The 26,704-nt window shown below is 44.6% G+C and overlaps 1 protein-coding gene across 1 annotated transcript in view; it reads right to left on the bottom strand.

Moving 5' to 3' along the window:
- fbn2 (fibrillin 2) overlaps positions 1–26,704 on the bottom strand; it is a 487,109-nt gene that overhangs the window by 228,579 nt on the left and 231,826 nt on the right. The window contains exons 9-11 of the mRNA XM_085984430.1: positions 10,698–10,850; positions 7,478–7,702; positions 6,340–6,486 (exon numbers count right to left, since the gene is read on the bottom strand). Of these exons, the coding sequence (XP_085840556.1) occupies positions 6,340–6,486; positions 7,478–7,702; positions 10,698–10,850 (525 nt within the window). The remainder of the gene's footprint in view (positions 1–6,339; positions 6,487–7,477; positions 7,703–10,697; positions 10,851–26,704) is intronic.

Raw genomic sequence — 26,704 nt, forward strand, 5'->3', positions numbered from 1 at the left:
TTTACAGACTATTGTTAGCAATAAATGGTTATCAAAGTCACATTTACACAGTTCTTGCGCATTCTGTTACCTTTCAATAATTACTTTACATTTTAATTTGAATTATGAAAATCTGCTTTTTGTTCTCAGTCAGATAAATGTTTCATTCAATGAGGATCAATCAATTCTTACTAGCAATATTTCACACTAAAGATCCATCATTAAAGGGACGCGAGTGGTAAAAGGCCAGAAGAGTGTGGAGTTCAGCCTCACGGGGAGTTCAGCACTGAGGTGCAGTTGGACAGTTTTTTTCCTGATAATTAATGCTTATCAAAGTGAGTAAGTTGAGATTAAATCTTGCAAGAATTTGGTGCGAGAGGGACTTCAGGCTAAAACTAGCTATATTGTTGAGTTAGACACAGAGGAATTGCAGCACAGGAAACCCTCCTGATGTGTATGGAAGGTGATTTGAGGGCCTTTATGGATCTCAGTGTGTCCAGAGGTGGCACATTTGTCGGAAAATTGAGTCTTTGGAACAGACCATCTCAGCTCAAACAGCAATTCACCACAACCCCCATAGCATTTGCACACTGAGCTCCACCCACCTCCCCCCACCAGTACCACTGCACTTACACACACCTCAGGTGCCAACAGCAGCGGAGCGTGGTCAGCTGCCGCTGGGGAGGCTTAGAAACAATTTGGGGAAAAACTGAGTTGTGCCCCCTTTGAGGCACTAACTTCGACGGGGCACTACTTTTAGCGCCCCAGAAAAATGAGCACCCTCACGGCCAAAATTGAGTGGTAGCACCCCAAGAGGGAAGCGGGGTGCTACTGGAAGTGCCCCGCCTCCCTCTTGGGGCGCTGCGAGGGAATATCGCGGCACCTTCCTCCCCTTCTTAAAGGGTGGGCCTTGTGCAGCGCGACCCGGGGCCCAGCTGGGCCACCAGGGATCGGAGTGCTAGCAAAAGAGCCCGGCACTCAAGAGAAGTGCCGGGCTCATAGAGCGCAGCTGGCACTCCGCGGGGGGGGCGGGTCAGGGACGGGAGTGGAGGCAGGTGCTGGCAGGCGGCCAGCAACAAAAATGGCTGCCCGGCCCCTTGCCTTTAAATAGTGCCGCCCCAGCCGCAGGTGGGCCCCCCTGACCCCACCGGACATAGCGTCCGGCGGTAAGTCAGGTGGCGCTACCGAAGATCGCGGCCGGGGCACTGCGCACGGCAATGATGTCATCGTCGGCGGTGTAGCGCCGTGGGGCGCTAATGGTTACTGCCGCCGCTAACCTCCCGCTGAACTTCGCGGGAGGCGTTGGCGGCGCCGCGCCCGGGAGCTAGTTGCCTCTTAGGGCGCTAACGGGAGGCGCAAAGCAACCAAACTTTTCCCCCTTTATCTTTTAAATTCAAAACTTTCCCCAGCAGAGGGAATATAACAAATCATGCCCACATGTGCCCTCCCAGTGCTGAGCCTACTAGAGTTTGCGAGGTCAACTGGAAGGTACCTCATTTAAATGGGGCCAAGAGGTGCTCATGCCACTGTGGATATTTCTGTCTGCCTGCCTGCCCCTGTACTGCTGAAAATGCCGCTGCATGCCACCTATCAGGGGGTGGGGAGGGAATTGCCCAAGCTCCCACCTCAAGGATTCGATTCTCTGCCTCCTCTGGAAGGAGGCCGATACAAAAATTTGGCATCTTTTGGGACCTAGGCCATTTCCCTAGTCTGGACTTCTCCGAACCCACCCACCCCTCACCCACCTGAACGGGGCCTGCTTGCATCCAACTGAAGGCTGCTGTGCCTCATCTGCCTTGACGTGCCAGTCTCCACAGGTATGTATAGAAATAGGAGGATACAGCAGATGAATGCATGGCTAGGATATGGTGTAGGAGGGAGGACTTTGGATTCCTGAGGCATTGGGACCGGTTCTGGGGGAGGTGGGACCTGTACAAGCCGGACAGGTTGCACCTCAACAGGGCCGGGACCAATATCCTCGCAGGGAGTTTGCTAGTGCTGTTGGGGAGGGTTTAAACTAGCTTGGCAAGGGGATGGGAACCTGAGCATAGATTTAGAAGGGAGAAAAGCAAAGCTGGAATTGAAGGCAGAAAATTAGTAAGTGAGTTTGGAAGGCAGAGGAAACAAAGGCTAGAAAATAGACAACAAAGGGTTTGGCAGTGCTTAATGGTATATACTTCAATGCAAGGAGTCCAGTGAATAAGGCAGATGAGCCGAGGGCACAGATAGACATGTGGAAATATGATATCATAGCTATTACTGAAATATGGCTGAAAGAAGGTCAGGCATGGCAGCTCAACATTCCTGGTTACAGGATTTTCAGACAAGATACAGAAGGGGATAGAAAAGGAAGGAAGTCACAATATTGGATAAAGAAACAATTACATCTGTGAGGAGGGATGATACATTAGAAGGATCATCAAATGAGGCCATATGGTTGAACTGAAAAACAGAAAAAGGGCAATCACACTGCTGGGAGTGTACTTTGGACCCCCTAACAGTCAGAGGGAGATAGAAGAGCAAATATGTAGGCAAATTTCTGAGAGGTACAAAAACAATAGGGCAGCAATAGTAGGGGATTTCAACTACCCTAATATTAATTGGGATAGAATTAGTGTATAGAGGGTGCAGAATTCTTAAAATGTATTCAGGAGAACTTCTTTTAGCTAGTACATAGCAAACCCAACAAGAGAGGGGGGTGGTTCTGGACTTGGTTTTAGGGAATGAAGCTGGAATGAAGGGGTATCAGTGGGAGAGCATTTTGGTGGTTGTGATCATAATTCAGTTAGATCTAGTGTAGTAATGGAAAAGGACAAAGATAGACCAGGACTAAAAGTTCTCAATTGGGGAAAGGCCAATTTTACTAAGCTGAGATGTGATTTAGCAAAAATGGGCTGGAAACAGCTACTTGAAGGTAAATCAATGTCGGAGCAGTGAGAGGCATTCAAGGAGATAGTGAGGGCTCAGAGCAAATACGTTCCCACAAAGAAAAAGGGTGGGACTCCCAAATCTAAAGCCACTGGATGTTAAAGGGTATACAGGGTAGGATAAGACAAAAAAAGGGAAGCTTTTGTCAGATACAGAGAGCTAAATACTGCAGAAAGCCTAGAGGAGTATAGAAAGTGCAGGGTGAAATTAAAAAGGAAATTAGGAAAGCAAAGAGAGGGCAAGAAAAAATATTGACAAGTAAAATCAAGGAAAACCCAAAGATGTTTTATAAATACATAAAGAGCAAGAGGTTAACTAAAGAAAGAGTAGAACCTGTCAGAGACCAAAAAGGTAACCTGTGTGCTGAGACGGAAGATGTGGGTATGGTTCTTAATGAATACTTTGTGCCTGCCTTTACAAAAGAGAGGGATGATTCAGGCATTGTAGTTAAGGAAGAGGAGTGTGAAATATTCGGTGAGATAAACATAGTGAGAGAGGAAATATTAAGGGGATTAGCATCTTTGAAAGTAGATAAATCACCAGGCCCGGATGAAATAGCGGAGGCTCTGACCAACATTTTCCAATCCTCTCTGGCTACAGGCGTGGTGCCGGAGGACTGGAGGACTTCTAACATGGTACCACTGTTTAAAAAGGGAGAAAGACATAGACTGAGTAACTACAGGCCAGTCACCTAACCTTAGTGGTGGCAAAATTATTGGAAAAAATTCTGAGGAACAGTATTAATTGTCATTTAGAAAGACACAGATTAATCAGGGACAGTCAGCATGGATTTGTTAAGGGAAGGGCGTGTCAGATTAATTTGATTGAATTTTTTCAGGAGGTAACAAGGAGGGGTGATGAGGGTAGTGCATTTGATGTAGTCTATATGGATTTTAGCAAGGCTTCTGACAAGGTCCCATATGGCAGACTGGTCAGGAAAGTAAAAGCCCATGGGATCCAAGACAAAGTGGCAAGTTGAGTCTGAAATTGGCTCAGTGACAGGAAGCAAAGGGTAATGGTCAACAGGTGTTTTTGTGACTGGAAGGCTGTTTCCAGTGGGGTTCCACAGGGCTCAGAACTAGGTTCCTTGCTTTTTGAGGTATATATCAATGATTTAGACTTCTATGTAGGGGGATGAATATGAAGTTTGCAGATGATACAAAAATTGGCCGTGTGGTTGATAGTGAGGAAGAAAGTCGTAGACTGCAGGAAGATATTAATGGACTGGTCAGGTGGGCAGAAAAGTGGCAAATGGAATTCAATCTGGAGAAGTGTGAGGTAATACATTTGGGGAGGGCTAAAAAGGCAAGGGAATACACAATAAATGGTAGGATACTGAGAAGTGTAGAGGAACAGAGGGACCTTCGAGTGCATGTCCACAGATCCCTGAAGGTAGTAGGACAGGTAGATAAGGTGGTTAAGAAGGCATACACGATACTTCCCTTTATTAGCCGAGGCACAGAATATAAAAGCAGGGAGATTATGCTTGAACTGTATAAATCACTAGTTAGGCCACAGCTAGAATACTGCGTGCAGTTCTGGTCACCACATCACAGGAAAGATGTGATTGCACTAGAGAGGGTACAGAGAAGATTTACAAGGATGTTGCCAGGACTGGAGAATTTTAACTATGAGGAAAGATTGGACAAACTTGAGTTGTTTTCTTTGGAACAGAGGAAGCTGAGGAAAGACTTAATTGAGGTGTATAAAATTATGAGGGTCCTAGATGGAGTGAATAGGAAGGACCTATTTCCCTTAGCAGAGAGTTCAATAACCAGGCGGCACAGATTTACAGTAATTGGTAGAGGGATTAGAGGGGAGTGGGGGTCTGGAACTCACTGCCTGAAAGGGTGGTTGAAGTAGAAGCCCTCATCGCATTTACAAAGTATTTGGATATGCACTTGAAGTGCCGTAACCTACAGGGCTACAGACCAAGAGCTGGAAAGTGGGATTAGGTTGGATAGCTATTTTTCAGCTGGCACAGACAAGATGGGCTGAATGGCCGGCTCCTGTGCTGTATATTTCTACAATTCTATGATGTAGGATACTTTATGAGCCGTGGAAGCGGAAATATCAGTGTAGGGAGTCCCTCCCTCTGGCCCCACTCCCTCTAATATGGTTGACATTGTAAGGGGTGGGTTGAGGCTCCAAACCTTACAAGGGCAAGCAGCGTTTCCCAAAACAGGTTGGGACCCATGTATCTGGGTCTTGCCTTTCTCTGAGCCATTCTGCAAGAGTTACGACGGCTAAGGAAATTTGGCTCTAAAATAAAATCAATTTTCCACTCAATTCCCTGGGGTGGAAATTGGTTATAGCTGAATTTCAGTACGCCAACAGTGTGTTCTCTAACCGGGAAGTCCATGGCTGGCTCAACATTGGTCCTCGGGCCTCATTAACGTTTATTGCATTAGCTGCTGGCGCCTGATGCGCCTCCATAAGCACCTAGCGCATTTCACTATGAAGAATATCGCTGTGGGCGGGAGGACGATCATGAGGATTGTGGAGGCATTTGAGAGCTCCTGCTCCATGTGGCTCCACAGGAACATTTCATTTTTATGTAAAAACTTACCTGTTGCTGATGCCACAGTGGCAACTTAAGAATTCCGAACGGAGCAGGCCCACCTCCTGGTCTGCTCATTCAAAACCTATTTCTGCATGGGGACCTAAAGCAGACATTAGGCCCCTCATTTACATATGTATGGGCCTATCGCCTGCTTTAGTCAGCTGCCCAGGATACCTGCAAAGTTGCCTATGCCAATATGGTGGCGCCTGTAACACACGTGTAGATCAGACGCGGAATGTTGTGCCCTGAAATTAGTCCCTTTTGCGCCTTTTGCTGCCTAGAAAATGGGCACAAAGAGAACCAATTACTACCCTCCTATATGTAGAGACTAGCATGGTGTTCTGTAGTTTTTTTGTCACAATCTCTTGTGCAGTGCCTTGTTCAAGTTCTATAGTTTTAATAGACTTCTGTAATGTTTATAGGGCTGTATCATTTGATCTATGAATGCTTTCACGGTTTGGTAAGCTGTGAATGGCTGCTCAAACACTATGGATTAGCAGCGCACTGGGAACTACTGAGGAAGAGGGGTATCTGATACAGATTCTCTGTGCAAAAAGGTGAGGGAGGTAATTCCTCTCTGACTTCTACTCTTGTGCTACTTAGTACATGAAATTGGTAGCAATAATACCTAACAAACCTCATTACATAGTAATTGGAATGTCACACTGCATGGAAGGATCTGAAATACAGTAAAGCTTGTAGTATCTTCTATCAGTAATAAGGAGTCAATGGGCTTCCACAGATCACCTTAAATGGTTCTCCTTTTGTTAACTTATACTGATGACATGCTCTCACTGAGCAGGCAAAGGTGACCATCACTACAAAAGGCTCTTTTTTTTAAATGGGTAAAATACATGGTTGATTCTTACCAACACATTCTCCACGTACATCTTGCTTGAAACCCATATTACATTCACAGCGGTAGCTTGAGGGTGTGGGGATGCAGCGTCCATTCAGGCAGAGATTGGTGAAGTGCTTACAGACGTCTACATTTGTTTGATTGATGGAAACAGTGCCTAGAACAAATCCACATTGTTATACAATAATAAAGCAAGGTCTCTGATTTAATATAGATTTCAATGCAGCATGGATTTTGTGCAGCAGTTTTCCAGTGATTGCTTTAGGGAGGGAACCTATAGGGAAATTTCACATTTCATTCTAGTTTCTTAGAAGTTTTATCTATCTCAAAGATTAAATACATTGGAGAGAGTTGGCGACAATGGTAATTGTGCATGGTCTAATGAAAGGAATGAGCTTGATGAGCTGAAGTCTCTTTTCTTCATTCCATATTTTCTAATGGAAGCACCCAGGTCACTTGCTATTGGACTATTATTGTTGCAGTCTAGTAGTTACCAAATTCTTATTGGCTGTTTATATTTAAAACCTACAAAGAACAATACAAAGCTTCATATTCATATAATTAGTATCAGAGTAAACAACATATTTGCTAATTTCCTGTCACACCATCTTTTCCCAGCACTCTGTTTCACTATCAAACATTCCAAGTGTTTTTTTCATTTGGATTTTGGTAAAGTGTGTGGTGGACATGCGACCTTTTCATACTATGTCCTTTGAACATTGTTCTGTAAAAAACACCCAGCCGTCCAAGTATAGATTTTGTTCTTCCATGTTTGGGTTGTGTCTAAAGAGGGCATTTTCAACTTCATAACAGTAGAGTGAAGTGGCAGCAGTCGTGGGAACAATTTGAGGTAATTAATTTAGAGCATCACACAACAAGCATGCTGCACATTAAATGCTGTTAATTTTTCTATAGCATATTGGTATCAATGCATTAAATAAGTCTCGTGACAACACTGTACAGTCTGAATTCTAATGCCATGAACTGCAGTAATACTAGGTGATGGTATTATATCAGCCCAATATTTCTTAATAAACCACAAAGCTACAGAATAATGTTTCTTTTGTTCCCCTATCGCTTTTGTTAGTTTTTTAAAAATTCTTTAATATGAGTCATTAAAAATGGAAAGACACAGAATTCAATCTTACCAATCTCTGTAAATCTATGTCGTCCATTAAAGATGACACCCCCACCTCCACCTGGGCCATCAACAGTGACAGGTCTAGTTTCAGGAATGGCAGGTCCAAATCCTCCTCCACCAATGCCAAATCGAAGAAAACTTGAAGTGTCAAATCCTTGCCTAGAATTTGGACCATGGTGTGGAACACCTTGTACAACAGGAACTCCCTCAATGCAAAGTCTACGATATTCATCTGAGTTAAAAGAATATATACTCAAAGTTACATTTATTATTCATATTATAATATTTATATTTAATATACATATAATCCATCTTTCAGGTGAGACATTAAACCATGGCACTATATAAATGCAAGTTCTTTCTTTACAAAAATAGTGATACCTGTACTAGTAAATGTACAGCTCGCTGGGAAATGTGTAACAAGATGGTGGATCAACAATGTGAAGATGTAGACTTATGCTTACTTTGGGAACTTGGAAAAAAAAAACCACAGGCTACATTTTCTGCCAAAAAACATAGGGGAAACATATATTTTTCTTAATAATTATGCAGGAATAGATGATTTGGAAATATGAAGGGGGTGATTTTTTTTCCAGCCTCTATCAGTTGTATCAGTCTTGACAAAGGGTTTGACCCGAAACATTGACTCTATTTTCTCTCCACGGATGTTGCCTGGCCTGCTGAGTTTTTCCAGCATTTTCTGTTGTTATTTCTATCAGTTGGGTGGTGGGTAGGGTGCCTACACGGTTTGCCCGCTGCAGTCAATTTCCATGGTCAGGCCTCATTAACATTGAATTGGCCAGCACTAATCACATTCCTTATAGGCAGCTCGCTGATTGGGAGTGTAGACAATGTGACAGGCTGGCGAGTCTTGATGAGCTTACAGCAACACTTTAAAAGGGAGAGGTGGAATCATTGGGAGTGAAAGATAGCAATGTTTTACAGCAGCAGGGAAACATTTTGCAGCATCCACAGCAGCAGGGAAGAAATATTGGAAGCCTTTAAGGCTAGAAATACACAAGTGACTGCAATATAAATGACCTGCTTCTAGCTTTCTCTTACTTCCCTTAATGGGTTTTAACGACATCATTTGGATCCAATATGCATATATTAATGAACTCCCTGCCAATTTCCAGTGGGAGCTCTGGCCCTTAAATCAAGGTCTAGCCAAAATTCAAAACGAGCGGACAACAAGGGGTAAGTTGGTGGGTCAATCCTCCATGAGGGAGGGAGGGAGGGAGGGGGGAGAGGGAAATAGGAGGAGAGGGGGCGAGGGAGAAGGGGGAGAGAGGGCCAGGAAGAGAGGAGGAGATAGGAGTGGGGAAGAGGGATGTGAGTGGGGAAGGGGATATAAAGAGGGGAAAGCAGGATGAGGAGGACAGGGGATGAGGAGGAGACAAGGAGGGATGAGGAGACAGGACAAGGGTGGGAAGAAGAGAAGGGGCAATGCAGAGGAGGGGTAGGAAACGGATGCCAGGGGATAGGATTGGGATGGGATGCGGGAGGGAGATGAGGGGAATTAAAAGGCAGAGAAAGAATCTCAGTTGGTGCTGGAGGGGTTGACTGGGAAGGCTCTCACAGTTGGAAGTCAAATAACTGTCTTCCTATATGTCTGCCATTCTGCTGTAAGCATTCCAAACACTTCAAGGCTGCATGACAGCACCTTCCCTCAGATCTGCCATCTTGTTTCACATTTGCAGCAGGTGCTCCAGGCGTGGCACAGAACAATCACCTTATCAGCTATCTCATGCCAGAAGCACTAGGGATTTTTCTCTGGGGAGAGTGCGAACCATGGTCTATCTCCTTTGCCTCATTGCATGCATCAGCACCTTAAGACATCATTTGCAAATATACCTGTGAATTTTCAGAAACTCTCCATTGATAAGAAATAGCATGAATCTTTAAACCCTCTTCCTATTGATTCATATGCAATAGGACTTCAATTCAGAGGGATTTATTGAACCGAATTTAAAAACGTTTTCCATTTTTATTAAATCAATCAATTTTATTTGCCGGTCATAAGGAAAATCTTGAATAAAGCTTATGTTGCAGCTTTTTCATCAACTCAGATTCCTTTTAAATAAAATATCATCATCTTTCAAATTTTTCACCCAATATGATTTTGCTTTTGTGTGCAAAACACAAGCAAGTGGCTGAAAGTATTTGGAGTTTCTGAACACTCATCATAATTATAAAGCAAACTGGTTGAGTTCACACCTTGTAAAATGTCACTCTTTAATGTAAGTGAAACAGTGCAATCACTTTATGCGGTCCTACTGTACAATATATCAAGCTGTAATTTTTTAAATCACCAATTACATAATGTAACTTGTGAATGTAGTGTGACAAGCAACAAATAAATGCAGTATTTCACTGCTGCAGCCCTTTAAATAGTTGCAGTAACACTTTAAATCTGCAAGATCCCACAGGCAGCCCATTGCCTGAACAAGAGCTTATCTTTCAAGGTGAATGAGGGCAGAGCACAGAAGTTCAGATGAAAATGGCTTACACAAGCAATCAGGCGGATATCCCACTATGCACTGCTCCCACCAGCACAGCACATATACAGATGGCCGGGGGGTGGGGGTGGGGGGCGGGGACGGTGGTGGGGGGACAGGTGGGGGGAACTAGTAGTCGTTAAAGGAGAAAAATGTCTAGGGAAGTATTATTGGTTCAAAGTACCTCCCCTTATAGAGGCAAATGACAGTGTCACCTTAAATTAATTTCAGATTTTTTAAAGATCGTCAATTTCATTGCTGCCATCGAGACTCTTGAGTGGGATTTCCCTCCCTGCTATGGCACCTCAGCGATGTCAATGCGTCATGGACTGGTGCCATGGCAAACAGCAGGTCACAATTCTAAACAGGCTTGAAAGCTATTCTGGCCCGGCCAAACCCAGTATTCCAGAAGTTTACATTATGCTTCTAATGTGGTTTCCCATGATTGGGCAGCTCTGAGGCTGGTTTCAAATTATCCCAACAGCATAGATGCACACACCATGTAAGAAGTAGCTGGTGGTGTTGATGAGCAAATGCAGGCTGAGTCACTGTGCACTGATGAGGAAGAAGTGGGAGTGGTGGTCGTTGAAAAAGGATGGGCTGGTACAAGAACAGCTTGCTGAGTCCTAAGTTGTATGGGGGTACTAACCTTAATGAATACACATCATACAATCTTGTCACCATTTGGACAGTACTTAATGCTTTTGGGATTACAATACTCTTTCTTACCAGAACCTCTGATTGGGCACATCTCTGGAACAGAGCCAAGGGCCCAGCAACGTCCAGATTCGCAGCAGCACTGCATCTTAGTGTAATGTCCAGTCAACTCCTGAGCACAGCGGCCATTTGCCAGGCTGAAAAAGCAGGTACCAGCTCTCTGGTCTGGGAAGGAAACAAAAAGATTGATGGTTGGTTTCACTTACGATTTCTACAGTACATTAAAGAAGCATTATTGTCACTGTGTATATAAAAAGTAAAAAGAGCAATTTAAGAAACAAAGATTCTAACATTATTTTTTCAGTTTTCTTCCCACGACTCTCCTCCTGTCCTGAATACTGTACACTGAACCCTACTGATGGACAATTTCACAGGATTGGAACTCTCCACTACCTCATCCAAATAGGCTTTCTTAATCTGTGAACCTACACAATGAGTGTTGCCAGACTTTTCAAGTATGTAGATCACAGAGCCAAGCCTGATCCTGTTCTCAACTGTCCTTCACACACACTTTCTGCAAGGGATCATTGGATAGCAATCAGGAGCAGGAACCTTGTCTGATTTTTCGCCTGCCTCCAGTCCAGAAACATCGAGGCCACAGTACCTGGACCCAGACTAACTAATTCAGCACAGAGCAGGACTTCAACCTAGGCATCTTTTGTGCTTGTATGGCAACAGAATAGAAACAGGAAGCAAAAAAACTGCCACTACTTTATACAACTGCACTTCCAGAAGCAAAGCACACATCAAAAATATATGGTGAACCATTATTTGCCATCCTTTGGTGAAGAGAACAAAAATTCTAATAACATGCGTGTTTTACCTTTTAATTTGTAACAGCCTTATCATTTGTGGTCTGCAGTCTTGTTAAACAAAAGTAAACATAACTTACCACACCAGGGAAATTTCACATTGTTGTCTCATGCCCAATTTAATCATGTTAAAATAAAGTAGTTTAGAATGAATTGCAAAACTGTTTCTGAAATCACTTCTAATTCATTGATTATTTAGACAAATGTGAGCTGAGCCAAAAGTCACCCAGTCCAAACTTTACATTTGCTAGCTCTCATACATAATAAGAATGCCCAGTTTCATGTGTAGTCATTGCTAGAATGATGCCAAAACCAACCCTTGCAGAGATATTTGACGCACGCTCTTTTTGCTCAGCCAAGAAGAACTGTAGATTCCTCCGTAAGTGTTAGCAGAATAAGTAGAACAACTCGGAAGCTTTCTTTACTTTTAAGAACAAATCCCAACTCTGGTAGCTAGTTGAATCCAGTCTAGACTGATATTTTATCAAGCTGACAGGGAGAAGAAACTGAATGCTGTAATAAATAGCAGGGAGTACGAAAAGGTTAGGAAAGAAGTAAAAAAAATAAGTAGGAAGGCAGAGAGAAACTACAAAATTAAATTGTCATGGATAATAAAAAGAAATAGTAAGTATTCTACAGATACATAAATAACAAAAGAAGAATCAGGATAGTGATAGGGCCACTAATGGATGCACATGATAAACTCACAGGCAATGACAGTCAAATGGCAGAAATACTGAATAATTACTTTGCCTCAGTATTTACTAGGGAAACTAACATGGTGGGCATGACCTTAGAAGAAGAGATCAAAAAAGATAATAAAGCCATAAAGAAAATGGAGCATGAAGTTTGCCCGCCTCTTGTTCCCACTGTGGGACCCGAGCCATTTTGAGGCTCGGGACTCATTTATATGTAGCTGGCGAGCTGCAGGCGCCAAGCGAGTGCCCCACTGCAGCTCGCTAGTGGGAGGCTGTGGAATTGGTTGGCTACCATGATGTGCAGTCAGGCCTGCAGGGGGGAGGGAAGGTGATTTGGGGGGAGGGCAGGTGATTTGGGGGGAGGGCCTCACATGGGCCAGCAGTGCTTCTTCTGGCCCCACAATAATAAAAGTTAAAAGGAAACTTTGACTGTTTTCTGAGTGGCCTCCAGTGGCCCCTTTAAGGACCACTGATTAGGCCGCTCAATGCCTATTACATATGGGTGAAGCATGCACAGCACACACTCTGCCCATTTCTACCTCAAAATTGCAAATGGTCTTCATAGCATATTGAAACAGGTGGGCGTTCTGGCCGCTCATCTCAGGACCAAAATTTTAAGGCCCTTATCACCCCGTTTATGCCAAGTGGGGGCCCTTTAAATCGTCCCTACCAGCTCAATAGAAGCAAATATTATTCAATACAAAATGTTCAGGCTCAGTGATAGGTATCAAGCAAAAGCTTTGAAAATAAGAGATGTATTCTGTCTAACGTTTTCAAACAATGATTTGCTACATAAATAATCCCCGAGAGGTATGTTCGTAGGTATAGCTGAGTGAGATGCCCCCATTTTCTTCCCAATCAGATGCATTAGCAACATACACTTAATGTGATTATTTTAATAAGTCAATCACACTGCTGAAATAACAGAGGATATATTTTTAAGCATATTTGCAATTTCTCTTTCTCTGGAATTCATTTTCGCATATTACATTCCTGATACAATTTGAGGCCTTGAAGGCAAAACAATTCATGCCTCTCTCCATGAGCTCTTCGTGCATTGTCTTGAAAATTCTGAAAGCTCTTTCACATTCTCATCTCAGCCAAACCTTCAACAAGACCTGTGGAATCTTACATCAGCCTGCCAGGGGAAAGAGGAGCCAACTGACTAAAGGCAAAACTCTCTAGGTATCAAAACCATTTTTACTTTACTTACTGACAGCATGTGGGGTCAGTGAGCATTCAGTTTTTCAGGCTGCAATAATCGTTGTTAACATGACATTTCCCTGAAGGAACTACAGGAAACTTTGGTTTATCCGGAGGTTGTATGTCCGGAAACCTCGATCTAACGGCAGAAATCAGCAGCTGTTTTGTTAGGTCTTTTTTCTTTTTTTTTCTTCTCCTAGCATTTTTTTTAAACAGTCAGTCTCTGGAAAGCCTCTCTGAAGCTGTTGCTAAGCTACAGAGATGCTTCCAAGGTACGGGCCAACTGTTTACAAGCTGTTGCTAAGCAACAGTGTTTGTTGTCAGATACGGAGATGAAAACCTCCGTATCCTTCAACATTAGCGCTGGTCTGTCCGGAAGTTTTCATAGATCGGCATCACGCCGGTCCCGTTGGCGCCAGATATCGCGAAGTTTCCTGTACACAGTTTCATAATGTACTCTATGGAAAAGACACTGGGCTGGATTTTGCGGGGGGGGTCAGCAGGCACGGTCAGTGGCAGGTCAGGTGGGAAAGTTTTTTTTTTCCCGAACGGGTTGGGACCCCGCTGTGAACCCGCCGCCATGCGCCTTTCCCCGATGTCGGGTCTGTCAGCGCTGAGCAGACCCAACACGCAGCGGCGGGTTCATAGCGGGGTCCCAATTCAGGTAATTAGTGGCTTGTTTAGAGCCACTTAAGAATGAATTTCAACTCACCTTCTGCATTTGACAGCTCGCCCACGGGGTCCACGCTGGTCATGGACCATGTCTGTCAAGCTGAGGTGGGAGTTCAGTGGCCATTGAATCAGCTGTTGAGTTGCCAGCTTCAAATGTAATGTAAAAGCTCCCACCTTACAAAGATATCTTCCCTCAGCCACAAACTATTCCTCTCTGCATTTCCACAACAGATTCACCATGCTGCAAGTCTTTACACAAGTCTCCATCCAGTCTGACCTCATTACCTCTCTCACCATTGACAGACCTCTTCTGTCATCTCTACTTCACCTGCCATCTATTCCATCAGCATGGGTGCCCTTTATACTCTCTCACCTCAGTCCTCTGAATCCCACCACGATCAGACCCAACACCAGCAGCACCAGGCAAACCAACAACAACACCAACCTTCTCTTTAATCACCTGATGCTGCACAGGACAGAGGGCATCAACACTCGACCACATTGCTGCCCAGGAGGCCAGGGATGGCCTCACCATAGCCAGATTTACTTCACTTGACGCTATTCACCCTGGATGCCACATGATGTGCCAGGTTGGCACCACCCCACACCAACACCATAAAGCATCTCTACAATGCCCAAGCCATTCCTTTCACACTCATGACCATTGCGGGGGGTACTGTTGTGTCTCACCATTCACTGCAACTCACAAAGCCACTTTCAAAGGTGCACACAAATCTGTCCAAGAACGCAAAGTGTTGAAAATAAAGATTTCAATGTTTGACAGCACATTAACAGAAACTTCACATGAACATTGGCTAAAGCACACAAGTGTCTACCCTTGTGCGTCGTTAGTTGGTATGATTGCACTAGGATGAGGGTGAGTGTGAGAGGTGGCTAGTGAGATGGGGATGTGATAATACAGATAGAGAGGGATGGGTGGAGGTTCAAGGTAAGTTGGTGTGAGTAAAGATATGCAGGAGTAGAAAGAAAGAAAGAAAGAAAGAAAGAAAGAAAGACTTGCATTTATATAGTGCCTTTCACGACCACCGGATGTCTCAAAGCGCTTTACAGCCAATGAAGTACTTTTGAATTGGAGTCACTGTTGCAATTCTGAGTAGGGTAGGGAAGGCAGAGTGATGGGGATGTGATGAGAGGCACAGCAAGATGAGGTTGAGTGTGGCTTTGTACTAACGTTTTGTGATCTACTGAGATCATTGAAATGTTTGCGGCACTGCACCCAGGTCCTCCTGACCACATCCCTGTTTGTGCCCTCCTCTGCAATGTGCAACCAGGCTGTGTTGATCTCCTGGGGAGGTCTCTTCCGCCCATGGGAAGGGAAGCGGACCTCAATGCATGCTGTGACTCCCTCCATAAGCATATGGAGGGAGTCATGGGAGAGCCTGGGTAAAGCTGTGCACCTCTGTGCAGTGCTTCTCAGCACTTGCAACACCTCAATGCTGTAGAACACTGGCAGCACAAATGTCAAAATAAAGTTGGCCATGGTTCCTTTAAGGAAACTGGCTGATGACGCGTCATCAAATTATGTCACCAGACCCGCTTCCTCAAATTGGCCGGCAATCGCGTTGGGTGGGCTTAACAAGCCCAATCTAGGGAAATTCATTTCAGAGGCTGGGATGGAGACAGCAGTGGGGTCGGGACCCGCCACCGACGTCGCCTGCCACGGACCCGCCAAGGTCAGCAAAATCGCAGCCACTGACACGTTCATAGACTACCTTGTGTTTTTTTCAGTTTGGTGTGAAAATTTCATCCTAGATAAGCCATCTTGATTGGTGTCTTCTGCACTTGGGATACTGCAAAGCAACTCTATTCGCCGTTACTTTTAGCAAACATCACGAGTCCTGCACAGGCAGTAGACTGTCTTGGTGTCTATTCAAGTTTTATTGCTTAAAATGGGGTCACATTTGTACATTTTTAAAATTTGATTTAATCCTGCTACCTATAAACCTATCTATGATTTAACAAAGCTGCCAGTGTGAAATACAACCCTGCAGCTTACTCTAAATGTCATTCTTTCTGCAGCGGAGGCAGGCGGGCGGACCTGCGAGGGAACGAGGCTGAGCGGCGGCGAGTTCAAAAACAGCTCCGAGACCAGGTAAGGCCTCAGAGCAGCGGAGGCAGGCGGGCGGACCTGCGAGGGAACGAGGCTGAGCGGCGGCGAGTTCAAAAACAGCTCCGAGACCAGGTAAGGCCTCAGAGCAGCAGAGGCAGGCAGGCGGACCTGCGAGGGAACGAGGCTGAGCGGCGGCGAGTTCAAAAACAGCTCAGAGACCAGGTAAGGCCTCAGAGCAGCAGAGGCAGGCGGGTGGACCTGCGAGGGAACGAGGCTGAGCGGCGGCGAGTTCAAAAACAGCTCAGAGACCAGGTAAGGCCTCAGAGCAGCAGAGGCAGGCGGGCGGACCTGCGAGGGAACGAGGCTGAGCGGCGGCGAGTTCAAAAACAGCTCAGAGACCAGGTAAGGCGTACCAATCTCCAATCTCTGAAGTCCGAGGGAAGGAGAGAAGTAAAAAGTAATCCAAGTGTGACGTCACCAGAAAGCGGGTAAGTGATTGGTTGATAAGTATTTACTCTTTCTCCTTCTTTACAAAACTTAAATTCTGTGGTTTATAGTTTCTAGGGTCTCTGTGGTGTAGCGGGGACTGCTGGCAGGCAAGCGCCCTTGAGTATATCATTAAATTGGTGGTATGGATTTAATTTAAATTAATTAAAGGGTAAGTCATGTCAGGACAGCCCAGCCCCGTGTTATGCTCCTCTTGCTCTATGTGGGAATTCAGGGACACTGCCGGTGTCCCTGACGACCATATGTGCCAGAAATGCATCCAGCTGCAGCTACTAGCAGACCGCATTGTGGCGCTGGAGCTGCGGATGGATGGGCTTTGGAGCATTCACAATGCTGAGAGGGTCATGGATAACACGTTTAGTGAGTTGGTCACACCGCAGGTAAGGGCTGCACAGGCAGAAGGGAAATGGGTGGCCATCCTGTGGCCATCCCCCTCTCAAACAGGTATACCGATTTGGATACTGTTGAGGGGGGTGACTTACCAGAGGAAGGCAGCAGCAACCAACTTCCTGGCACCAGGGGTGCTTCTGCTGCTCAGGAAGGGAGGAAAAAGAGTGGGAGAGCAATAGTGGTAGGGGATTCCATCGTAAGGGGAACAGATAGGCGTTTCTGTGGCTGTAGACGTGACTCCAGGATGGTTTGTTGCCTCCCTGGTGCCAGGGTCAAGGATGTCACTGAACGGCTGCAGGGCATTCTGAAGGGGGAGGGTGAACAGTCAGAGGTCGTGGTTCACATTGGGACCAATGACATGGGTAGGGAGAGGGATGAGGTCCTGCAGCAAGAATTTAGGGAGCTAGGTAGCAGATTAAAGAGCAGGACCTCAAAGGTTGTAATCTCTGGATTACTCCCGGTGCCACGTGCTAGTGAGTATAGGAATAGGAGGACAGAGCAGATGAATGCGTGGCTAAAGAGTTGGTGCAGGAGGGAGGGCTTTAGTTTCCTGGATCACTGGGCCTGCTTCTGGGGAAGGTGGGACTTGTACAAGTCAGATGGGTTGCACCTGAACCAGAACGGGACAAATGTCCTTGCGGGGAGGTTTGCTAGCACTGTTCGGGGGGGTTTAAACTAAAATGGCAGGGGGCTGGGAACCTGAGCAGGGAGACAGAGGAAAGGGAAACAGGGATAAAAGCAAAAGATAGGAAGGAGAAAAACAAAAGTGGCAGTCAGAGAAATCAACGGTTTAAATCAAACGTGGCCACAGTAAATAATAATTCTAATAGGTCTAAGAGCGTTAAAAAAACAAGCCTGAAGGCTTTGTGTCTTAATGCGAGGAGCATTTGTAATAAGGTGGACGAATTGGCTACGCAAATAGAGGTAAACAAATATTATTTGGTTGGGATTACGAAAACGTGGCTCAAGGATGGCCAAGACTGGGAACTCAACATCCAGGGGTATTCAATAGTCAGGAAAGATAGGCAAAAAGGAAAGGGAGGTGGGGTAGCATTACTGGTTAAAGAAGGGATTAATACAATTGTAATGAAGGATATTAGCTCTGATGATGTGGAATCTGTATGGGTAGAATTGAGAAATACTAAGGGGAAAAAAACATTAGTGGGAGTGGTATATAGACCTCCCAACAGTAAGGCGGAGGTTGGGGATGGCATTAAAAGGGAAATTAAAGAAGCGTGCAATAAGGGCACAGCAGTTATCATGGGTGACTTTAATCAACATATAGATTGGGCCAACCAAATTAGTAACAATACTGTGGAGGAGGAATTCCTGGAGTGTTTACGGGATGGTTTCCTGGACCAATATGTCGAGGAACCAACCAGAGATCAGGCCATCTTAGACTGGGTATTATGTAACGAGAAAGGATTAATTAGCAATCTTGTTGTACGAGGCCCCTTGGGTCGGAGTGATCATAATATGATCGAATTCTTCATTAAGATGGAGAATGAAGTAGTTGACTCAGAGACTAGGGTCCTCAATTTAAATAAAGGAAACTACGATGGTCTGAGGAGCGAGTTGGGTAGGATTGATTGGGGAATGACACTCAAAGGGTTGACGGTGGATAGGCAATGGCAAACATTCAAAGACCGAATGGATGAGCTACAGAATTTGTTCATCCCAGTTTGGCATAAAAATAAAACAAAAAAGGTGACTCAACCGTGGCTAACAAGGGAAATTAGGGCTAGCATAAGATCCAAGAAGAGGACATATAAATTGGCCAGAAAAAGCAATAATCCTGAGGATTGGGAGCAGTTTAGGATTCAACAAAGGAGGACAAAGGGATTAATTAAGAAAGGGAAAATAGAATATGAGAGTAAGCTAGCAAGGAACATAAAAACTGACTGTAAAAGCTTTTATAGATATGATGTGAAGAGAAAAAGATTGGTGAAGTCAAGCGTAGGTCCCTTGCAGTCAGAATCAGGGGAATTTATAATGGGAAACAAAGAAATGGCAGACCAACTAAATTCATACTTTGATTCTGTCTTCACAAAGGAGGACACAAATAACCTCCCAGAGATGCCAGGGAACATAGGGTCTGATGAAAGGGTGGAACTGAAAGAAATCAGTATTTTTAGGGAAATGGTGTTAGGAAAATTGATGGGACTGAAGGCCGATAAATCCCCAGGGCCTGATAATCTACATCGCAGGGTACTTAAGGAAGTGGCCCTAGAAACAGTAGATGCATTGCTGGTCATCTTCCAGAACTCGATAGACTCTGGAACAGTACCCATGGATTGGAGGGTAGCTAATGTTAAACCACTATTCAAAAAAGGTGGTAGAGAAAAAGCGGGGAATTATAGACCGGTAAGCCTGACATCAGTAGTGGGGAAAATGCTAGAGTCTATTATAAAAGATGTAATAGCAGAGCACTTGGAAAGCAGTGACAGGATCGGACAAAGTCAACATGGACTTACAAAAGGTAAATCATGCTTGACTAATCTACTGGAATTTTTTTGAGGATGTAACTGGTAAAATAGATAAGGGAGAACCAGTGGATGTGCTGTATTTGGACTTTCAGAAGGCTTTCGATAAGGTCCCACATAAGAGATTAGCGTGCAAAATTAAGGCACATGGGATTGGGGGCAAGGTATTGACTTGGATAGAGAACTGGTTGGCGGACAGAAAGCAAAGAGTTGGAATAAACGGGTCGTTTTCCAAGTGGCAGGCAGTGACTAGTGGGGTACCTCAAGGATCGGTCCTAGGACCCCAGCTGTTCACAATATATATTAATGATCTAGACAAGGGAATTGGATGTAATATCTCCAAATTTGCAGACGACACAAAGCTGGGTGGGAGGGTAAGCTGTGTGGAGGATGTCGTGAAACTCCAGTACGATTTGGACAGGTTGGGTGATTGGGCAGAAACATGGCAAATGCACTATAATGTGGATAAATGTGAGGTTATCCACTTTGGTGGCAAAAACAGGAAGGCAGATTATTATTTGAATGGCAATAGATTGGGAGAAGGGGAAGTGCAAAGAGACCTGGGTGTTCTTGTGCACCAGTCGCTGAAGGTAAGCATGAAGGTGCAGCAGGCGGTTTAGAAGGCAAATGGTATGTTGGCCTTCGTAGCAAGAGGGTTTGAGTACAGGAACAAGGATGTCTTGCTACAGTTGTACAGGGCCTTGGTGAGAACGCACCTTGAGTATTGTGTGCAGTTTTGGTCGCCTTACCTGAGGAAGGATGTTCTTGCCATGGAAGGAGTGCAGCGAAGATTCACCAGGCTGATACCTGGGATGGCAGGAATGACGTATGAGGAGAGATTGTGTCGATTGGGATTATACTTACTGGAGTTTAGAAGATTGAGAGGGGATCTCATCGAAACCTATAAAATTTTGTCAGGCCTGGACAGACTAGATGCAGGAAGGATGTTCCCGATGGTCGGGGAGTCCAGATCCAGGGGTCATAGTCTAAGGATAAGGGGTAAGCCATTTAGGACTGAAATGAGGAGGAATTTCTTCACCCAGAGAGTGGTGAACCTGTGGAATTCTCTGCCACAGAGGGCGGTGGAGGTCAGTTCATTAAATATATTCAAGAAAGTGTTGGATATATTTCTTAAGGCTAAAGGGATCAAGGGATATGGGGAGAAGGCAGGGACAGGGTACTGAATTTGGATGATCAGCCATGATCTCATTGAATGGCGGAGCGGGCTCGAAGGGCCGAATGGCCTACTCCTGCTCCTATCTTCTACGTTACTATGTTTCTATGATCGCTACTTCACACTGCTGCAATATTATATGGATGCACCTTACAAGTAATTAGCAAGGTTTGTTACTGCTGAAGTGGTTGGTTCACTGATTTTTTTTTCCTCCAAAAGGTGCTAGGGTAAGGTTCCACCGGTACCAGCCACAGCCAGAAGGTAACCAGCACAGGCACTGAGGTCTCAAAATTCCTGGGCCTTGGAGGGCAGTTCCAAGGCATACACCAAGGAGGGGTGGAATTTGGGGTGGGAGCCGCATCCGCCAGGTTTCCACTCCTTTCTCCTCAGAACTAACATGATGACATTCGCCACCCAAAATTCCATGATGCTGGCATGCTTACAAATGCTGAAGTGGAAACCACAATACTGTACTGGTTTCTGCTAGATATTGACTACAGAAACTTCCAGCATTTAAATAAAATGTTACCCTTCAGCCGAAATGGCCAGCACCTCTGACAGAGTGGTGAGGCACCTCTGTGATAGTCTTTAGTAGAATGGGCACCCAGTGAGTTCCATAAATGACATGAACCCCAGCCCCCTTTATGTAAATAAGCCCGTCCCTGGGATTTGGGACAGGGTCAATGCTGAGCCAAAGTGGCAACCGGAAGTCCTGCACCATGACACTTCTGGCACTGGAGTGGTGCTTGAAGACTTTCATGGCCTGAGTGCCTACTTAATTGTGAGCAATACCACAGCTAACACCAGTTTCGCTCTTGTTCAGTGTCCACACATGATTCAGCAGGAGTCAATGGATAATGATTCGGAGCAGGAAGCTTGCTTAAGTCAATTATAATACCGCTACAGCCACAGCAGCTGAGGTTTAGTTAACCTCTTGGATCAGCAAGCATAGACAAAGCAAGTGTGACCCTAAGTGAATTAATTAATCAGAAGTGAAATAGAAGTACAACATCTACAGATCCTGGAGGAAGAAATGTAAAGGGGTTTCACGGAGATGAATATAGTGACATAATGGAACATGTTAAAAGGGTAGTAAGAGGGGAACAGAGTGTTACTGAACTGTATTCTCAAAGTGATCTCAAACTTCTTCTGTTAAACCAAATTCAGTGTAGAATTTGCAATATAAGCAGTCACATCAGAAGAACAGGGGCTGAAGTTCACATTGGCTCAAAGTACAAGTCAAGGCTTCTATGTTCTAAATATTAAAACTAATTAGCCATGGTTTTTACTGTATAGGGATCTATACTGTGATCACAAATGTCCAGCCTTTATGAAGGGAAAATGACTCCTGCCTTTAGAATTACAAAAGAAGAACAGTCAGTAGACTGAACAGGCTTGCCAATCATTCTATTGCTTGGACTACAATGATTGGGCAAGCATGAACACCTGTCCAATTTCTAACTTGTTTTGAGGTGGCCACCTGGCAATTGAGAATTGACAACTGCTACCTTTTAAAAATGTTGTGCGTATCTGCAAACAGACCAGTTTCAACTATCCAGTGTGTCGACAGCCATACTGACAACCTCAATGTGCCAATGTATTCTCCTGCAAGTACCATCGGAATAAACTCTATAGCAAGTCAACAACTTTTATTCATGTATCCTCTTAATTGAAGTACATTTAAAAAACTAATTCAGGCACAAAAAAAGTCAAATTTATCCATAACTTCCAATAAAAAAGGCCTATACTGCTGCAATAAGAAAACAGAAAGCATGAATTTGGGCTGCCAGTGCAGAGCTTAGCCTGCCAAGAGTGCACACCAGGAGGTTATGCACACACACCCCACAATTTTACGTCTATTATGGAGTAATTGTTTTATTTCTCGGTTTTTCAGTTCAAGCCCTGTGCTTCATCTTTCCTAATGTGTTACTGAACTGAAGATTATTCCACACAGCTGCAATCCCTATGTGCAATATATGCGGGACACCTAGTGAATACTGATTCTGCTATAATCACTTCAATGTCAAAGGCCAAATTCTACTTTTTTGGGGGAATGTCTTTGTAATTTCTTTGCATCATGACCCTCAATGTTTAGCAAATATTTGTCTCCATATATTTGTTACTTTCAATAATAAAGAACTGGATTTTTTTGAGAAATCCAAGTGAAAGTCAACTCCCATAGTACAGGATCTCGTAAAGGTTTAGGAGAGAAACAAGTTACATCAAGAAGTAATGGTTATATAATGCCCAAGCTTGCATTTGAAAATCCTATAGATTACAGGAGGAAGGGAAGAGCAAGGAAGTAAGGCATTCCACATTTTAGAGGACCTAGAAAAAGGTGAGTTAAGAGTAGGAGACTGCAATGAGTTTTAATTTCAACACAATGAGTTTGCAGGAAGGAGGAGCATTATGTGGGATGGCAGTAGGAAATAAGAGAAGCTCAGAGGAGCAGAGTGGTAACTCTAAAATAGAGAGAGGCAAGAAAAGTTACATTTGCACGAGGCTGGAGATAAGAAGTGAGAAGACAACAAGCATTACAGGAACAACAACAGAAAATGCTGGAAAAACTCAGCAGGCCAGGCAACATCCATGGAGAGAGAAATAGAGTCAACGTTTCAGGTCGAAACCCTTCGTCAGGACTGAAAGAACACAGGAAATGAAACAGATTAAAAGGCCAGTTTGGGGGCTGGGAAATGGGGATGAAAGAACAAAAGAGAAGTGAAGAGACATTGGCCTAGAAATTCAGTAAGGCGCTGCAAGCTTTGCGCCCAGTTACCGCCTAAAGAGGGCTTCTGCGCCAGTATAGGAGGTTGCGCTGATATTGAGCTCGGCGGTAATGGCGGCGGTAGCCGGTAGCGCTGCGCCGGCACCGATGACGTCATCGGTGTGCGCAGTGCCCCGTTTCCGCCCCGATGCCCATATTCAGTTGCCGCCGCCTCCTCCGTGGCGGCCGCTACTAACATCTGGAGACCAGGGCCTTACTGCAGCCTTAGTGGGGCGCATAAAGGTGGAGGTGCGGCCGGCCGCTTTTTCGGCGGCCGCCTGCCCGCACCTCCTTCCCCGGCCTCCTCCACCAACCCCCCCGCGGCATTGCCGGCTGCTTTCCGCGAGCCCGGCACTTCTCCGTGGTGCCAGGCTCATTTGCCAGCACAATCCAGCGGCGATCTCCCCGTTGCAGGCACCTCCACCTTAAGAGGAGGAGGCCTGCAGTACCGCAGCCTGCCGCACCGCATCGGGTGGTGCAGCGGCACTTAGAGCGCTGAAATTCAGTTTCAGCGCCCCAAGCGGGGGCGGGCACACCCTGGAATAGCGGCCGGTTCCGACTTGGGGCGCGAAAAGTGAATATCGGACGGTCGCACATGGCTCCGCGCCCAGCGCTAACTTTTGGCCGTTAGCCAGCTGGCGGGGCCATAGTGAATTTCTAGGCCATTAAGAGGTATTCAAAACGAGACGAGATGGCAATAGGACTAGTGGAGACAAAAGACGGCTCTAGATTAGGTGTGAAATGCGCTGGCAGAATGAGAAACAGCTGCCATGTGGGAGAGAAAGAAACGGGGAAGGGCACAAAACAAAGGTGTGGATAAAAAATGTATATAAAAAATGTAATAGGGGCCGAGGTTATGATCTGAAATTGTTGAACTCGATATTGAGTCCAGAAGGCTGTAAAGTGCCTAATCGGAAGATGGGGTGCTGTTCCTCGAGCTTACGCTGGGTTTCGTGGAACAATGCAAGAGCCCGAGTGCGGTGAGGTCTGAGTGGGAATGGGACGGTGAATTAAAAAAGCGTTACAGGATGTTAGAGTGGTACTAGAAGAATCTCCTTAAATAATAGAGCAATTACAGGCTATTCTGCTTAATAGCTCCACTTAATAGCAAGTTTGATCCATGGTGATGAGCAAGCTTCAGTCTTCAGTCTCTGCATGTAGACACTGTATGAAAGGAAACTAGTTGCATCTGAATGAACATTCTAATTGTTAAGTATCTAATAAATCTACAATAGCTTTCTTAGAAAATTACTGCAGCATAATTCATAGGTTCCTCCGCTTAAAAAAAATAGCTTACAAGCAATTTGTCCCATGTAACAAACCTGGGATCAAGTGCAGTCCTGGAAACAGCAAGTTTTACCTTGACAGACTGAACTTTCTCTTAACAGTAGTATGCCAATGGTGAACATCCTTCAAATATACACAGAGGCATTTATGGATCTTACCCAAGTGGGCATTGCTCATCACGTGTGAGCCTCATCAGTGAGTGTCGGCAGTTATTTGACCATGGGAAGAAGGTGGAAGCATCACCATTTAGTCTGACCCTGTCCTCACCTGATAGCTGCACTCGGGCACTTCCAGCCAGGGGTCATGTCCCAGGCCCAAAGAGCGGCGTAAAAGTGAATCCAGATCCAAAGAGCAGACAAGGATCAGGAGCAGGAACCTTAAAACTTTCTGCTACGTAATCCAGGAATTCTAAAACTAACTGTGACATCCTTACTGCTGTCCTGACCGAGTTCAACTTATTACATAGGGTATAAGGCACAGAAACAGGCCATTCGGCCCAACTAGTCCATGCCGATGTTTATGCTCCACATGAGCCTCCTCCCATCTTTCCTCATCTAAATCTATCAGCATAACCCTCTATTCCCTTCTCCTTCATGCTTACCTAGCCTCCCTTTAAATGCCCCTAAACTATTTGCTTCATCCACTCCCTGTGGTAGCGAGTTCCACATTCTCACCATTCTCTGGGTAAAGAAGTTTCTTCTGAAATCCCTATTTGATATCCTGGTGACTATCTTATATTGATGGCCTCTAGTTTTGCTCTTCCCCACAATTGGAAACACTCTCTCTCTGTCTACTCTATGAAAACCTTTCATAATTTTAAAGACCTCTATTAGGTCACCCCTCAACCTTCTCTTTTCAAGAGAAAAAGAGACCCAGCCTGTTCATCCTTTCCTGATAGTTATAATCTCCCATTTCTGCTATTGTCCTTGTAAATCTTTTTTGCACCCTCTCCAGTGCTTCTATATCCTTTTTAGAATATGGAGACCAGAATTGTACACGGTATCCCAAGTGTGGTCCAACCAAGGTTCGATACAAGTTCAGCATAATTTCTCCACTTTTCCATTCTATCGCTCTAGAAATAAACCCTATTGCTTGGTTTGCTTTTTTTAAATGGCCTTATTAACCTGCACCGCTACTTTTAGTGATTTGTGTATTTGTACTCTGAGATCCCTTTGCTCTTGTACCCCATTTAGATTCTTATTGTCCAAGCAATATGTGACTTTTTTTTTAACCAAAATGTAATACCTCACATTTATGTGTTGAAATTCATTTACCAATTATATGCCCAATCTACAAGTTTATTAATGTCTTCTTATAATTTGTTGCAGTGCTCCTCAGTATTGACTATCTCACCGCCACCCCCTCAATTTGGTGTCATCCGCAAATTTAGAAATTGTGTTTTTGATTCCAAAGTTTAAATCGTTAATATAAATTGTGAACAATATTGGTCCCAGCCCTGATCCTGGTGGGACCTCACTTTCCACCTTCTGCCACTCTGAATAGCTATCCTTTAACCCTACTCTCTGATTTCCATCTTGAAGCAGCTAGCTATCCATTCTGCTACTTGTCCCCTGACTCTGCATTCTGTGACTTTCTTCTTTATAGTCCATTATGTGGTACCTTATCGAAGGCCTTTTGGAAATGTAGATAAATTATATCTACTACATTACCCTTGTCTACTCTCTCTGTTACCTCTTCAAAGAATTCAATGAGTTTGGCCAAGCAAGACATTCCCTTTTGAAATCCAAGCTGACTATTCATTGTTATATATTTGGTTTCTAGATGTTCTTCTATGTTTTCCTTTACCAGGGATTCCATTATTTTTCCTACCACCGATGTTAAGCTGAGTGGTCTATAGTTTCCTGGATATGTTCTATCTCCCTTCTTAAATATAGGTATTATGTTAGCTATATGCCAGTCCTCTGGCACTACACCTTTTTCTAACTAATTATTAAATA

The sequence above is a fragment of the Somniosus microcephalus genome, chromosome 1, assembly GCF_052327205.1.
Source record: "Somniosus microcephalus isolate GS21.2 chromosome 1, FLI_Smic_1.0, whole genome shotgun sequence".
Classification (NCBI taxonomy): Eukaryota; Metazoa; Chordata; class Chondrichthyes; order Squaliformes; family Somniosidae; genus Somniosus; species Somniosus microcephalus.